The following is a 17300-nucleotide window of genomic DNA, read 5'->3' on the forward strand; positions in this document are numbered from 1 at the left end:
CTGCATAAAATTAGCTGCAGTACATATTTTACCATCATGATTTCATAACCACTTCCTGTTGCTACTGCGGTGAACTCAAGTGTGAGCACCCATTTAAAACGTCAGATGCTAATCATCTCCTGCGAGCGGTTCTTCTCTCCAGGAAGCTGCGTATTGCAATAAAAATGATCTCTTGCAGTTCTATTACTGGTTAAGTTTTTGGAGAGTCAAAAGTTATACATGGATTTTCAATGGCACAGGGGTCAGTGTCCCTAACCCCTGCCACCGTTCAAGGGTCAAATGTGGGCCACAAAGGCCAAATGAGCCTCCCTCCCCACAAACTCACACTCAGACAAGATAGTAAATGGAAAACAATATTCTATCGTAAGAGAAATAGCAGAAATCAGTGGCATCTACAGATGATTACGAAATGCATGGGAGTGGTCTCCATCGTATTCCCACTGAATTCATTAGTCTGGGCCCTCAATAATGGATAATAGAATGGATAATGGCAGATGGCGGTGGACCACTGAAGAATTAACCCAGTAGGAGCCCCAATTTTTAAAAAAGATTTTATTTATTTGATAGATGGAGATCACAAGTAGGAAGAGAGACAGGCAGAGAGAGAGGAGGAAGCAGGCTCCTTGCTGAGCAGAGAGCCCGATGCGGGGCTCGATCCCAGGACCCTGAGATCATGACCTGAGCCGAAGGCAGAGGCTTAACCCACTGAGCCACCCAGGCGCCCCTAGGAGCCCCAATTTTTAACCATTGGGTCAGATGTAGTATATTTAGCAGAGCAAAATAACACAGCTTTTGTTATTTTGTTATGTGGTAAGTAGCTATTGATCAGATTAGTATACATACTGATTCAATGTTAGAAATATGTGTAAAATCCTTATCATAACTAGCAGTGAATAATGTATAGAATTGTCAAATCACTATATCATACACTTGAAACTAATATTAACACTGTATGTTAACTCTCCTGGAATTAAAATTTTACATCTATATGTCTATATATCTCTGTATATATGTATCGAGCATATATAAATATATAATGATTAAAATAATTATTATTGACTTGTATTTCAAAATTTTCTAATTTCTTTTTCTTTTTTATGATTTTATTTATTTATTTGACACAGAGAGAGAAAGAGAGAGAGAGAGTGAGGACACAAGCAGGGGGAGCAGTAGACAGAGGGAGAGGGAGAAGCAAGCTTCCCATTGAGCAAGGAGCCCAGACACGGGGCTCAATCCCAATCCCAGGACCCTGGGATCACAACCTGAGCTGAAGACAGATGTTTAACCAACTGAGCCACCCAGCTGCTCCCAAAAAGTCAAAATTTCAACATAAATTCATCTCTGGATATTTTGCCTTTTTTTTTTTTTTTTTTAGGTGGGCTTCACACCCAGCATGGGGTTTGAACTCACAACCCTGAGATGATGACCTGAGTTGAAACCAAGAGTCAGATGCTTAGCTGACTCTGCCACTCAGGCTCCTCATGAGGAAATTTCTTACCAAATTCACTATTTGCTGAAAGTGTCTCTTAATATAATCAACTCTATTACCTTAATTTCTTTATTAGAACAGACAAGCTTTTTTTTTTTTTTTAAAGGTTTGATTTATTTATTTGACAGACAGAGGTCAGAAGTAGGCAGAGACGCAGGCAGAGAGAGAGTGGGGGAAGCAGTCTCCCTGCTGAGCAGAGAGCCCAACGCAGGGCTCGATCCCAGGACCCTGAGATCATGACCTGAGCTGAAGGCAGAGGCTTGACCCACTGAGCCACCCAGGCGCCCCAGAACAGACAGCTTTTAAATTTTGCTCCACCTCAGGGAATTCCAGCTGCTAATCAGTGTGATATCGAGACATATCTTATTCTAGTCTCTTTTTCCCCTTTTCTGGTCACAATGCTAGTTTAAAATTTTTTTCTTTTATTTAAATTCCAGTTAATTAACATATAGTGTTATGTCAGTTTCAGGTGTACAATATAGTGATTCAACACTTCTACACAACACCTGGTGCCCAACCCCACAGACAAGGGGGCTCCTTCATCCCTGTCACCTATCTCCCCAATCCCCCCACCTCCTCCCCTCTGGTAACCACCAGTTTGTTCTCTATAATTAAGTACAATGTAGCTAGGTTCTTGACCTAGACACATCGGTAGTGTGTCTTCATTTTATTTTTATTTATTTAACTTTTATTATATTAGTCACCATAGAGTACATCATTAGTTTGTGATGTAGTGTCCCATGTGTCTTCATTTTAAATTTAAAAATTTATACCTATTTTTATTGATTGATTGGTTTTTTTTTAGGTAATCCGTCCACTCAAGGTGGGGCTCAACCTTACAACCCCAACATCATGCTCCATTGACTGAGCTAGTCAGGCATCTCCCTATTTATTTATTTTTTTAAACTAGTAACACAATTCAATTATAATTCAAATAAAAAAGTACTTCAATTTAATTATCATTGTAATTTACATAGGTATCACTGTAACTCATGCTGTCTGCATAAAATATTTAATAAATGCATTGTAATGTTACATTGGTAAGTAGGCAATTAAATCATTGAACTGAATCAATCTATTGGCACTGACCAGATCACTAATAGGTTTATGTGAATTACCAGGAACAATGCACATGGTTGGGCTTGATACTTGCTTTACAATGTAACAATAATATCTTATGCAATGCATGGTTGAAGGCAATGTTGTCCTACTGAAACAACAAAGTTGTCCCGATGCCTGGGTGGCTTAGTCAGTTAGATGTCTGAGTCTTGACTGTGGCTTGGGTCATGCCTTTGGGGTAGTGAGACTGAGCCCCTCAGCAGGCTCCACTCAGCGGGGAGTCTGCTTAAGATTTCTCTCTTCCTCTGCCCCTCACCCTGCTCTCTCCCACTCTCTCAAATAAATAAGTAAATCTTAAAAAAAAAACCCCAAAGTTGTATTGAACAGAAAAATATTTTGTGGGGTTTCAGTTTTTAAATTTAAATAAAAATTAATTATACTTAGATGAATTTAAAAATTGATTTCTTTAATTGACCCAGCCACCTCTCAGATGCTCAATAGCCCCATGTAACTTGTGGTTACCATATTGGATAGTACTGACACAGAGCAAAATATAAGACTAATCTAGTGATCTTCTAGAGGACACTATACTCAGTAATGAAAGGAAAGCATTATTTTCCAGCATAAATATGGAGTATTTAAGAAAACTGAGCACAAGTTAGACCATAGAGTAACAAAATTAAAGGGCTGGAACTACAGAAATTATGTTCTTTCAGACCATCATGCAATTAACATAAAGATGATAAGTGGAAAACTCCCATACATTAGAAATTTAAACACTTACTTCTAAACATTCCATGCAATCAAGATGAAATAATGATGGAAAAAATTTTTAAGCTGAATGGTAAGCATTCTACATATCAAAACTATCATATTTGGGGCACCTGGGTGGCTCAGTGGGTTAAGCCTCTGCCTTCGGCTCAGGTCATGATCTCAGGGTCCTGGGATCGAGCCCTACATCGCCCTCTCTGCTCAGCAGGGAGCCTGCTTCCCCCTCTTTCTCTGCCTGCCTCTCTGCCTACCTGTGATCTCTCTCTCTGTGTCAAATAAATAAATAAAAGTCTTTAAAAAAAACTATCATATTTGGATAAAGGACACACTGCTGAAGAAAAGAATCAGAAGATCTGACTGTGTGAAGAACATTTGTTACCGAAAACCTCCATGACAAGAGTGAAAAACCAAATCACTAACTGGGAGAAGATATTTGCAAAATATATAACTGACCCCAAAATAACACATGCAAAATAGAAAACTTCCTACAAATTCTCAAGAAGAAGAAAAACAACCCAATAAAAATTTGGGCAAAAGGCAAGAATGGGCATCGCACTGGTTTCTGATCGCTGCTGTAACAAGTTGCCACAGACTTAGTGGCTTGCGACAATACAAATATATTCTCTTACAGTTCTGGAGGGCGGAAGTCGAAAATCAAGGTTTTGGCCGGATTTCTTTCTTTCTTTCTTTTTTTTTTTTTTAAAAGATTTTATTTACTCATTTGACAGACAGAGATCACAAGTAGGCAGAGAGGCAGGCAGAGAGAGGGGTGGGAAGCAGACTCAGCTGAGCAGAGAGCCTGAGGTGGGGCTCTAACCCAGGACCTTGGGATCAAGACCTGAGCCGAAGGCAGAGGCTTTAACCCACTGAGCCACCCAGGCGCCCCCTTCTGCCTCCTTTTTATAAGGAATCCTGTGATGTCATCAGGCCCACTCAGACATTCCATGAGTGCCCCCATCTCAGGATCCTTAACTTAATCACATCTGCAGAGTCCCATTTCCGATATGAGGCAACATTCACAGGTTCTGGGGATTATGATGTGGGTATCTTGGGGGGCATTGTGTGGTCTACTATAGGCATTTTACGGAAAAGACATAAACCCACTAGATAGGAGAAGGCAGTTAAATAATACCTTTAAAGTTCTGAAAGAAAATAACCATCAATCAAGAATTCTCTAGCCAACTAAATAATAATTCAAGATTGAGGATAAAATGAAAGCACTTTAAGACCAAAGAGGATGAAAAGAGTTTACCCCCGACGGTTCCCCAGTAGAAAAACTATAGAAGGTTGTGTTTCTAGAAGAAGGAAATTTGGCACACCTGTGTTCACAGCAGCCCTATTCACAATCACCAAGAAGGTTTGAAAGCAATCCAGATTCCATCGGTGGATGAATGAATGAACAGAATTTGATATATACACACTTACACCCAATGAATATTAGTTGAGAAGATGTTGGTCCATGAAGGAGAGGTTGTCGGTGCCCAAGTTTTTGGTTGGGATCCAGGATGGATGGTCAAGTTAGTCAGTGAGGTGTAGAACATGTAAGGAGAAGATTTTAATTTTCTTGGGGGTATGAAATTACAATGGGTTTACAGTCAGAAGCCCTTTCAAAGGTGCTGATTTGAATAATGGGGAAGCTAGCCATACTGTAGTGTTTAAGGGTTTGCCATCTATAGCCACACTGCCTATTTAAATCCCATCTTCTCCAACTCACTAGCTGGTCAACCCTGAATAAGTTACATCACCTCTCTCCTCTGTAAAAGAGGATAACAGATTTACATCATGAGGTTGTCATGGGGGATAAGTGAATTAGTAGCCATCTAGCACTTAGAAAATTCATCATTTACTTACTAAGTACTGAATAAATGTTAGTGTAACAGGGCTTAAGTTGGAAAACTTGGGGCTACGAGATATAATGTTTTAGAAAATACAACATGTATGATATTCTGAAGTGATTTGCTAATCTGAGATGAAATATTTCAAGGGGGAAAAAAGCCCCAAATAAATGAATACATAATGATTATGTCATTCTCAAGCTCTGTGCCCACATCTGAGTTGTATAACATGGCAGAGCTGTTGGAAGTTAGAGACAGGACTATCTTTGGAAAGAGATATGCCGTCAGTTCTCCTCAAGGGCAAGGGGTGAGGGTGCCACTTCCTTCATCTTAAGCCTAGAGAGGGGGACTCGGACATGTTCATCGACTCCTGCCTGAAAAGTGAAAAAGGCAAGACACAGGCTCTCCGGCAGATGAAGGGAAGGAGATGTGGCTGCATTGGAACTGTATGCTCAGAGTTTTTTGGCCCTAAGGATGCGTGCAAATATCCTGTGGACCAGATGTGAATATAAAGATGCCAGCTTATCTTACGTCTTGCTTAATGGAATCCCTTGGAGGAGCGAAAAGGCTCCAAGGGTTAAAAAAAAAAAAAATCCATTTGGCAAACTGTCAAGGAGATCGAATCACTTAAAATGTGAAGACTATCGAGCTGGACTTAAACTTCTCTGTAACAATGTTAAGTGCTAGAAGATAGGGGACGATGCCCCAGAGGCCCACAGGGGCAGCATCTGGAACCGAGGGGCCCTCCAGCTCTCCTTGAAGAGAGCAGGGTTGGCTCTGGTCAAGGGTTGTTCTCTCATCCACTGCCTGCTGACCCAGTCTTGCCCCTTCCTTCCTCCGGAGGGGCTCCTGGCTCCAGCAATGGGGACATGAATGGGTGCAGGCAGGTGTCACAGTTCTCTCTGCGACTGGTGGAGAGGGCTGGGCTCCCTAAACTGCCGAGGGACGTGGAGCAGATGCCCACCACCCTGAGGGGAAGCCTGGGCTATTTCTCCCAGCCAAGTGTGTGTGTGCGCACGCGCGCGCGCGCACACACACACACACACACACACACACACACGCACATTCTTTTGTGGATAAACTTATGCTTTGGATACTTTGCCCAGGAGAGTGGGGGGCTTCGTAGAGATTTAAACTTCTAGAAATTCTATCTGTTGTTGCCTGTGAGTACTGCCCCTCCCCTCCCCCATGCTGAGGCCGTTGCTCTCCTTTCGGATGATTTCCAAAGCCTCTATTTCAGTGCACCTGGAAGAGGTAGCCTCACCCCCAACAAGAGGGTTATTTTCCAGAGCCCCTTTTTCAACAGCAGGGCTGCCTGCTCCTCCAGCTGCCATTCTCATACCCTCCGCTAAGGCTGCCAGGAATGAAGAGGGGAGGGGGAAGACGTGGGTGGTGGCGGGAGGCAGGGCCTGGGGGAGAGCTGGGACCCTGCTGGCTCCAGCCTGAGGACTCTGTCCTGCCTCGTTCCCCTGCTGTTGGTGCTCGTGCTGGTGCTGCCAGGTGAGTGCTGGGCAGAGAGCAGCTGAGCTGGCGCAGGACCCTGGGGGGAGCAGGGGTGGGGGTTGCCTGGGTGCTACCCTGGGTTTCTCTAACTCAAATGCAACTGCCAGGGACCGGCGGGGGATGGGGTATTACTACAATTCAGATTTGATTTGCTAAGCCTGGAATGCAGCCTGAGAACCTGCGTTCCTGGTAATGCCAGTGCATCCGGGGATCACATTTTGGGTAAAAAATCTGGAATGTTTTCCAGGCCAGATGGGGTACCATGGGAGCAGTGAGCCGGGTCCAGTGCTGTCCTCGGGGGGCACATCTTCCTCATGTCTTATTTGGCTGCGAGGGCTTCTGACACCACTGGAATCCTGAAATTCTTCTCCCAAAGAATAGAAATGCTTAGAAAAATTCTTAGCAAAATCATGACGGAATTTATTTATTCATTTTTTTAAAAAAAGATTTTACTTATTTATTTGACAGGCAGAGATCACAAGTAGGCAGAGAGGCAGGCAGAGAGAGGAAGAGAAGTAGGCTCCCTGCTGAGCAGAGAGCGGATGCGATGCGGGGTTCAATCCCAGGACCTTGGAATCATGACCTGAGCCCAAGGCTGGGGCTTTAACCCACTGAGCCACCCAGGCGCCCCAATCATGACGGAATTAAAAAAAAAATCTATTTACGTATTTGAAAATCCCCTCATACTCTGGGCTTTCCGCCCTTCCCCAAATTTTGAGCTCATGGGTATTGCTTCATCAACTAAAATCTTGACAGTGTTCAGATCCTTCCAACTCCTTCCCTAAAGATTTGTTTTCAAACTATTTCTCCACTCCTAGAAACAGAGTGGTGTCCCTTGAGCGGAGCCTTGAAAAGAAGGCTGAGCCCTCAGCTTGCCTGGTCGGCTCTAGCTCGGGGGCTCTGGCCCTGTGGGCAAAGCTGCAGATGTGTTTGTGGGAGGCCAGTGTGGGTCTCGGAGAATGAAGCCAGAGGGCTAACAGACACGGGGACCGTGGGCTCCCAAGAAAGCAGGGGATGAGGGAGGAGGCAGGCCTGTGTTTAGGCCCTGAATTTTTAAGGAAAAAACCTTTGGTCTGAAGACTTTAGGAGATGGAGCACGAACCTTCCAGGAGGTCCCAGAATTTGGGGTGTTTTGGTGGTGACAGTCACAGGGAAGAGGATCAGAAGGGGGCTCAGAATTAGATAAAGCAGCTTCAAACCAAGTCCTTTAGTCCTGCTTTTTCCTCTCTCCCTCCCAAATCTCCAAGTTCTCTGGTGAGCTCTGGAGACCCCAGTTCAGGTCCCAGAGCCTCTCAGAAGATGTTAGGTGTCTGGCTATGGATCTGGGGCGGGCACAGGAGGGAGAGAAGAGCCAGAGATAGGGCCTCCAAGAATGACTCAAAATCCGGGTCGCCTGGGTGGCTCAGTCAGTTGAGCGTCTGCGTTTGGCTCAGGTCATGATCCTGGGGTCCTGGGATCAAGCTCCACATGGGGCTCCTTGCTCATCTGCTTCTCCCTCTCCCTCTGTCCTTCTGCATCCCCCTGCTTGTGCTCTCTCTCTCTCTCTCTCAAATAAATAGAATCTTAAAAAAAAAAAAAAAAGAATTACTCAATCTCCCAGCATCGGACTATGCCAAGCCTGCCCTGTGTTAGATCCCAGGTTTCCTGGGAATACTGGAAATGCATTTAGAGCGTGCTGGGCCTGCCCTTTGAAATGAAGTGAGGCTGAGAGCCAGATTTGAGAATTTACCATATTAGTTTTTAGTCTGGCAATGCTCCAGGAGAACCAGGGCAGGAGCCCCCAGCAGCCGGGGCTGCCTCCCCTAAGTGCAAGGACCTTGTGGAAGCATGAGGCGGGGAGGGGCTGCAGGCTTCCTCATAGACAGGGCTTGTGGAGGGAGGATGTGCAAGCAGCCCAGAAACGGGCTGATCATCACGTCCCACCAAATGCAAGCCCTCTGAGATGTGCCAGTATGGAGGTCTTGCCTTTCAGAACTGGAGCAGTGATGGGCCAGTGTTCTCCTAAAGCTGTGGTTCTCAGCCAGGGGTGAATTGGCCCCCAGGGGGCACTCAGCAGTGTCCGGAGACATCTGGGGGTTGGAGGGGAGAAGCGTGCTGCTGGCATCTAGTGGGCCGAGGCCAGGAATGCTGCCAAATGTCTCACTACGCATCCAAACAAAATGCTTAGGCCCAAGATATCACTGGTGCCGAGGCTGAGACCCAGAGCCAGCACTGGAAGCCGGCTTTCCTTCTGGTCCTCTGGGGAACTCAGGATCTCTCCAAACACAACCCAAACATTTATGGAGCAACTGCTCTCTTTCCCAGGCACGACACCAAGTGTTTTCTCATCCAATAAAGAAGCTAGTGACTTTGCTTTATTGTGGTCTTGATTTTCAAATCAGGATACAGATTTCCCTTATCTGTTTGCCTTTTCTTATTTTCAATGATTCCTTTTCTTTCTCTGAATTCCAGAAGAATAACCTGGTGTGCTGGCCAACACCACAGTCTGATTTGCTTTCAAAGTGGATCGTCGTTGTGCTACTGGTGATCTCTCTCTTGTTTGTAGTGAGTTTAGACACTTAAAGATCCATGAATTCTTGTTTTCAAGAGGTCTCAGGGATGAGAGGGGATAAATCTCTATCTTCAATCTGCCATCTTTAGTCATGAGGCCAATTTTGCCTCTTTCCAAGGACTGAAAATAGATTTCTTCTAAAAAACCTTAACCCAATTTTATGGAGAAGAATCTTCACGGGTTTGATATGCTTCTGATTTTTCATAGTCTATGATGGAGGTAGAAACCCAGGACTGAGAAGCATGTAGAAGAGGCTCGAACTCCGACTGGTAGTGGCTCCAAATATGGTTTCTCACGGTTGGTGGACGGTGGCATGGTTCTCTGGTCAATTAAGCCCTTTTTCATGGTCCCCTTGGAAGCATCTCAATCCAACCCTTTCTACTGCACAGAAGTGACCATTCTGCCTAAGTTTCAGCATAACAGCTTGTCCTTATTTATATAGGTGACCCTTGAACAACACGGATTTGAACCCTGCTGGGCCACTTATATGTGGATTTTTAAAAAAGTAATCTCTAGCCCAATGTGGGGCTCAGACTCGCCAGGGCAGCCTTGGGCCCTGGGTTCCTACCCGCCGGGCATGGACCCTTCCTCAAGGCAGCTCCTGGAGGTGGGCACATTCATGGGTGACCGTAGCTGTTGATGGCCACAGGCTAGTGGCACACTTCCAGGCAGATGGGGTGGCCGTCCCTGCCTGAGGGGCCACCAGGCAGCTGCGTCTGTTGGGCGGAGGCCCCCAGGCTGTGGCACATCATTGTCCCGGGCCGAGGCCGCTCACTGCAGCTGCCCCTGTCCCTACCTCACGTCTCCACACGGGTTTTTTTCCAATATACACACGCTACTGTGAATGTATTTTCTCTTCCTTAGGATTTTCTCAGTAACATTTTCTTCCCTGTAGCCAACTTCTTCTGTGAGAATGCAGCATATAGTACCCACAACATAAAAAATGTGCGTGAATTGACTATTTATGTTGTTGGTAAGGCTTTTGCTCAACAGAAGGCTTAAGTAGTTAAGTTTGGGGGAGGAGCCAAAGGTTATAGGCGGATTTTTGACTGTAGAGGGGTCAGTGTCCCAACCCCCACCCTGTTCAAGGGTCAACTGCCGTTTATAACACGAGGCCCGTTTCAATGGCCTCGTGCCTCTTTCTGGGTGTTTTAATTGGGAAGCTGATATGACGCAAAAATAGGCATGTCTCATCTGCTCCTGTGTCCAAAAGTTAGAAATTCAGTCAAAAGGGAGACAGATGCCTAAGCAAAGTGCAGAGAGGAAGCGAGGGCGGGTAAGTCCTTGTTGCAGCCGGAAGGGCTTAAGGACACAGGTCTGGAAGGGCGCATGGCCTTGGGCAAGTGCAGGGCTGCTTCTCTCTTTATGATGATGCTACGGAAGGCAGACGCCCAAGAGGGGGGCTCCTTGGTTCCCCGTCAGTCTCTATTTTCCGTGTGGAGTAAAAGGTTCGCAGGGTCTTCTGCGACTGATGGGATCAGTGTGTAAGAGTTTGGGCTGAACAGGGACGGTGGGAAACAGCGGCTGGGCACGGAGGAGGGCTCCGTGTTGTGACAAGCACGGGCTTGCAGCCCGGATGCTCTTCCGTCCGAGGAGTGAGGGATTTCTGAAGTCTGTTCTTGACCAGGGTCCCCTTTCGCCACGTGGGAGCGATGAGCCCAAGGAACAATGTGCAAAGCAGGGCAGAATTTCAAGTTTTTATCCAGTCAGCTCTGGCCCCACACCTCATTACATTCACTGAGTAGATTCTGCTGGGTTTTCCTTAAAACGTTCTCCTTTTCCAAAGTTGGTTGGGTCTAAAGAGCACCAGACTCAGGAGGGCCTTGACATTCTGTTCAGTTGACCCACAGCGAGCCCCCTGCCCTGACTACATCTCCATCTGGGAGCAGAGGCCGGACCCCCATGCCTGCGAGCAGCCGGGGCTTGGCGCCGGAGAAAAGCAGGGGGCACGAGAACGCTTGGTCCCCTGGGGTCAGCCCTGACTGTGTCAGGTGCCACTGACCGTAGTCGGCCCAGGCCTGGTGGCCGTCAACTGGGGAAGCAATCCTCTGGACTCTGACTAGCCTCTGGTTAAGGGGCTGAGGGATGGAAGGAAAGAGGGTGATGCAGACCGAGCCTGGTCTTCTCCCACACGGTACAGAAGGGGGCAGAAGAGACAGCCGTCCCCACATCCACTAATTTACAGAGGTGACTCTGTTACCTAGAACGAGGAGCTATCAGTCTTGGTAATAAATCAGCCAGGTTCTTGGAGAGGAGCAGGAAGGCTTGCTTTACCTATCCTTGGATTGACAGTGAAGAGGGGGTCTTGCCCTCCTCCCGAAGGACCGGGAGCAACACGCCCACCCTCGTTATCACCCTCTCTCCCTAACAGGATGTGCGGCAGGTTCCTGAGGCAGCTGCTGGCTGAAGAGAGCCGGCATGCCACCGCTGTGGGGCGCCTCCTGCTCCCCGTGCTCCTGGGATCCCGCCTCGTGCTGCTGGCTGCCAGCGGGACCGGGATCTACGGCGACGAGCAGAGCGAATTCCTGTGCCACACTCAGCAGGCGGGCTGCAAGGTCGCCTGCTACGATGCCTCCCACCCCTTCTCCCCGCTGCGCTTCTGGGCCTTCCAGGTCATCTTGGTGGCTGTGCCCAGCGCCCTCTACGTGGGTTTTACTCTGTATCACCTGATCTGGCATTGGGAAGGATCAGGAAAGGCGAAGGAGGAGACGCTGATCCACCAAGGGGAGAAGAGCAGAGATGCCTCCAGGGCGCGAAGCCCCAGGCTGCTCTGGGCCTATGTGGCACAGCTGGGGGTGCGGCTGGTCCTGGAGGGGGCAGCCTTGGGGGTGCAGTACCATCTGTATGGGTTCAAGGTGCCCAGCTCCTTTGCCTGCCGTCAGGAGCCTTGCCTGGGTAGTACAACCTGTTACCTGTCCCGCCCCTTTGAGAAGACCATCTTCCTCAGGACCATGTTTGGGGTCAGCGGGCTCTGTCTCTTGTTTACTGTTCTGGAACTTGTGCTCCTGGGCCTGGGGAGATGGTGGAGGACCTGGAAGCACCAGTCTCCTCCTTCGAACTACTCCCCAACTTCAGAGAGCACCAAAAAACACAAGGAGCTGACTGATAGCTTCCGGCCAGTGGAAGCCAAAGAGCCGTTCCGAGAAGCAGGTGAGAAGGCACTGATGTCCCTCCTCCATTCTGCTTCTGAGGTCTCTGTCCTCATGATCTCCCACGACAGGTCCCTCTACCCCTGGGAGGCACTCCTCCCGCGTGTTACAAAACAGAAAACCAGGTTCTAGGCAGATGTCTTCTGACCCCTGTGTCCAGACCGTCCCCCCATCCCCACCCCCACTGGTGTGACCATTCCTTCCAAAGAACCAGGACCAGGGCGCTCAGTCAGTCTACCTCCCGCCTTTCCACTTAGGCCTCTTTCTCCTTAGAAAAAGTCTCAGCTCCCGCTTTCTTCTCTACTTTGCAGAGTTATGAAGCCACCTGCCTCACCTTGGAAGCGAACCCTACGGCTGGATCTTCTTCTGCACATCCAGTGAGTGGGGATTTACTTCCGTTGACAAAGCAGAGGCTGTTGAAGCATCTCCAAGGGCCACGGCGGGCCACGCTGCCTGAAGTGCTTCCTGGGAGAACTCCCACTCCTGCCTTCCCTGTGGAATCTTCTGGTGTCAGAGGCAGTTTTCACGGGCTTGGTTCCAGAGTCAGCCGGCAGAGGCCTCCATAAAACCGTGCTTCTCCCCTGTAATAAACACCTGTTGCTGTTGGCATCCCCGTTGCTCAACACCACCTTCCTGTCAAGGTGACCCTACTTACCTCTCCCCTTCGTTCCATGCTCTCGGCTCCCTCCAGCTTCCAAGTCCTGTCACCTCTGGACGTCCCCAGCCCCACAGTGTTTGTCATATTCAGACTAGCCTTCTTTGCATCTCTAATCTAGCATCCTTTAACATTCAGATCTGATTTATTCGAACACCCGGCCACATCCTGTAGGCAGGATCACTGTGAATTCGGAGGCTTAAAAGGACTTGGGGCCACTGCCAGCTTGACCTCTGCTCAATTCTTGTCTTCCGCTTGGCGCACAGCAGCTGTTGCCTTGTCTCCAGCCCAGCGGCAACTCACACAAAGGGCCAAATGCCTACTTTTTAAACGCAGACCCCTCATTTCCACCCAGAAAAGACAGGAGAGTTTTGCTGCTGGCTCAGGGTAACAGGAAGGGAGTGTGATTGCATCACAGTATGATTCGACAGACAATTTAAAGCTAAATATCAAGCTTCTCTTTTTTTTCTCTCTTTTTAAAAGATTTTTTTATTTCTCTCTCTCTCACACACACACACACACACACACACACACAGATCACGAGCAGGCAGAAAGGCAGGCAGAAAGAGATGGGGGGAAGCAGGCTCCCTACTGAGCAGAGAGCCTGATGCGGGGCTCGATCCCGGGACCCTGAGATCACAACCTGAGCCGAAGGCAGAGGCTTAACCCACTGAGCCACCCAGGCATCCCAAGCTTCTCTTTTCTTGAGTCTTTCTGTCCCATCTGCCTGAGGGGATTGTAGCCCCCCACCTTTCTGCTGAAACAGCTCTCCCCTCAGTTCTTTCTGCCCTCAAATTCTCAATAAAGAGCAGCTAGCTACCTGTTTTGTTTTCTCCTTCTGAGTACCAAATTATCCCAGGGTAAATCAGGAAGGCTCATTCCTAAAGAAAGACATTTGGTCCCTCAAGGAACTGACAACTAGAAAATTAATTTTTCTTTCCGCTACACAAGTGTTTTTATAAAGAATCCCTCACCTACTATAACCAGAGTCCAGCCAGGTGACCAAGGATGGGGGAAGAAAAAAAAGCAAATGTCATCATTTGGAATTCACTCTTAAAAATCCTTTTTAAACAGCTTTATTGGAATATAGTTCTCACGACACATAATGCATCCACTTAAAGCATACAATTCAATGGCTTTTAGTATAATCACAGAGTTGTGTATTTATTAATACAATTTTAGGACATTTTCATCAAGTCAAAAAGAAACGCTACAACCCTTAGTTTTTACCCCAAACCCATGCCCCCCCAAACTTAAGCAACCACTGATATACTTTCTCTCTCTCTATTTCTCTCTATAATCTCTCTAGATTTTCCTATTCTGGACCTTTCATATAAATGGAATCAATCATTCAATACTTGGTCTTTGTGACTGGTTTCTTTCATTTAGCATATATTTTGGAAGTTTGTGTTGTAGTACATATCACTACTTCACTCCTTTTTATGGAGTGAAGTACTACACATTTTGGTCCACTTTTTAGTTCATGGACATTTGAACTGTTTCTACTTGTTGGAGTAGAATTCCTACTATTAGGAATAATGGTGCTACTAACATTTTTGTGTGGATGTATGTTTTTACATTCTCTTGAGTAAATACCTAGGAGCAGAATTGCTGGTGAATATAGTGACTCTTTTTAGCTATTTTCCACAGCAGCTGTACTATTTTTATTTCCAGGAGCAATGTATAAATCGGTTCCAATTTATCCACATCCTCGCAAACACCTGGTTATGTCCTTCCTACTTTCCTTTTCCTGTCTTGTCTTTTTTTCTTTCTTTCTTTTTCTCTCTCATTCTTCCTTTCTCTTTTTAAATTATAGCCATCCTAGGGCGGTGAAGAGGTGTCCCATTGTGCTACGATTTGCATTTCCCTAATGATATTGAGGATCTTTTCATGTGCTTATTGACTATTGGTATATTTTCTTTGGAGAAATGTCTATTCAGATCCTTTGGCCATTTTTTAATAGGGCTGTTTGTACCTCTGTTGTTGAGTTCTTTACATATTCTGGGTCTTAGCTCTAGACATATATTCTGGGTATTTAGGATCATATAGGATATAGGATTTCCTTTCGCACATTCAGTGGGCTGTCTTTCACTTCGCTGACTGTGTCCTTCGAGGCACAAGTTTTTAATTTTGAGGAAATTCAACTTACCAATTTTTCTTTTGCTGCTTGTGATTTTGGTGTTGTCTTAAAGAAAATGATGCCTAATCCTTGGCGGTGTGGATGGACACCTATGTTTCCTTCTAAGAGTTTTACAGTTTCAGCTTTACATTTAGATCTGATTGATTTTCAGTTAATTCTTACATATGGTATAAGGGTTCAACTTCATTCTTTTGCATGTGGATATCTAGTTGTCCCAACAGCATTTGCTGAAAAGCCCATTTTTCTTCCATGATTTTCGGCATCCTTGTTGCAAATCCATTGCTTGTCAATGTTTAGCAGTATTTCTCGACTCTCGATTCTCTTCCATTGATCTATATGTTTATCCCTATCCCAGCACCGCATGTTGTAGCTTTGTAATAAGGTTTGAAATTGGGAAGGGCGAATCCTCTTACATTGTCCTTCTTTCTCAAGGTTGTTCAGCTATTTGGGGTGTCTTGACCCCATATGAATAAAATTGTCACTTAGCAGTCCTCAGTATTTTCAGTAAAGACAGAAGTTCATCTCTGGAGTATAGCGGGATGGAAGCCATAAGGACCTTAAGGTGTCATAGGACCTTATGTTTGCCACTCAGTAACAGGCAGACATACAGACACATACACGCTGATACCACATTCACGGCAAAAATCAGCAACTGAAGAGAGCACTTCTTCCTGCTTGGTCCAGAATAAGACTCAGATTCCTTCTCAATATAGCATTTCAATTTTCAAAGAAAATGCATTTATTCATTGTATGAACATTTAAAAAAGTAGATATTCTGTCTTTTGTCAAAACCCTCAACACAGAGATCACAGGAACCCCTTTTCAAGTCACTTAATTGGACATTCGGGAACTACTTACTGAGCATATTATGGGAAGGGCAGTATCTGATATTGGGACACAAGAGGAATTTAAAAATCTCATTCATAAGAAAAGGAATACAGTGACAAGAATAAAATAAAAAATCCAAGGATGGGAAACGGATAATTCCCTGAAACAGGCAAGCATATTGTTTGCTGAAAGTCTCAATGGATGTTTCTTGAGATAGCAAAGTGGTAGTTGTTCAAGCTGGGTACCAAAACGGATCTATCCATGCTTCCCAATCTTAACCACTCCCACTTAAAGAAAAAACTGATTTCCTTTCCACCCATGCTCTGGTTCTATCAGATTATTCTCAATGTCCTCGCTCCGTTCCCCAGTCTTTGTTCTGGTCTCGACCTCCTCAGGTAGGAGGGTCTGGAATGGCTCCAGCAGCTAGGGCTGCAGCTACAGGATCTGCTCCTTTCTAGCATCTTCGATAAGAGCCACTCAGCAGATCACCCCGAGGTGGCCGAAAGCATCCCACACCCACAGACCTGCCAAGAGCTGAACCACCTAAGACACTGGTGGGAAGTCTCCTGTCCGGGTAAGATGATCTAACCCTAGATTCTTTACCCAGACTTAACTGTCAGAAGCCTTATCTGTGCTGGGTGTGTCCCATGCTCTAGGAATGAGCTTCAATTTTACGTGTTGTTTGTCTCCTGGGCTTGGAAAGAGAGAGGGAAATCAAGGTGACAGCAGGAACAGCCCCTCTCCCCACTAGCTTGTGGGGGCTAAACACTCCCTCTCCTGCTTGCCTCTCGGAACACTGGCTCTTCAATGCATCCAGCTCCTCCAACACCAGAATGTGTGGGCTTCACGGGGGCAGTCGAGAATCCTGCCTTTCCAAGAACTCAACTAGCCCTTGCGGTTGGAGACCGAGAACGAAGGCAGGAGGTCTTGCAGATCGAAGAACGAATGAAAAGAACGGACTTGTGGGAGACCAAGCTTAACAGGCCCGGCGCCTTCCTTGTCCCCCACTCCAGGCTCAGCTGCACAACTCCCTCTGGTCCTCCTGACCCTCCGGGCCCTGGGACTGCAGAACGCCCAGAACGCCCGCTCGGGCTGCAGCTCGCCGAGGAAGTCAGAACTTAAGTCTCCCCGCGCCGCAAGCGAACGCGGACCTCACCTCTCCCGCGTGAAGGGCAGCGCGGCCTCCCGGGGGCCTCCCGGCTGGGCTCCTCCAGCGGCGGCTCGCGAGGGCTCCTCGCGTCCTCTCTAGGCGTTCGGGAGCGAGCTCCGCAGCTCTATCGTTGGCCGGAGGCGCGGCGCGTGTCCCGTCGTGCCCCGCGG

At 46.9% G+C, this 17300-nt stretch overlaps 1 protein-coding gene across 1 annotated transcript; it reads left to right on the forward strand.

Annotated features, from left to right (window-relative positions):
* Positions 1–11580: 11580 nt before the first annotated feature.
* On the forward strand, positions 11581–12398 carry GJC3 (gap junction protein gamma 3; the record flags this gene model as incomplete). Its single annotated transcript, XM_080830422.1, is given in 2 exon segments — positions 11581–12361; positions 12364–12398. Coding segments are annotated over 2 exon segments (816 nt in total).
* Positions 12399–17300: the final 4902 nt, after the last annotated feature.

Source organism: Martes martes (assembly GCF_963455335.1).
Source record: "Martes martes genome assembly, chromosome: 18".
Classification (NCBI taxonomy): domain Eukaryota; kingdom Metazoa; phylum Chordata; class Mammalia; order Carnivora; family Mustelidae; genus Martes; species Martes martes.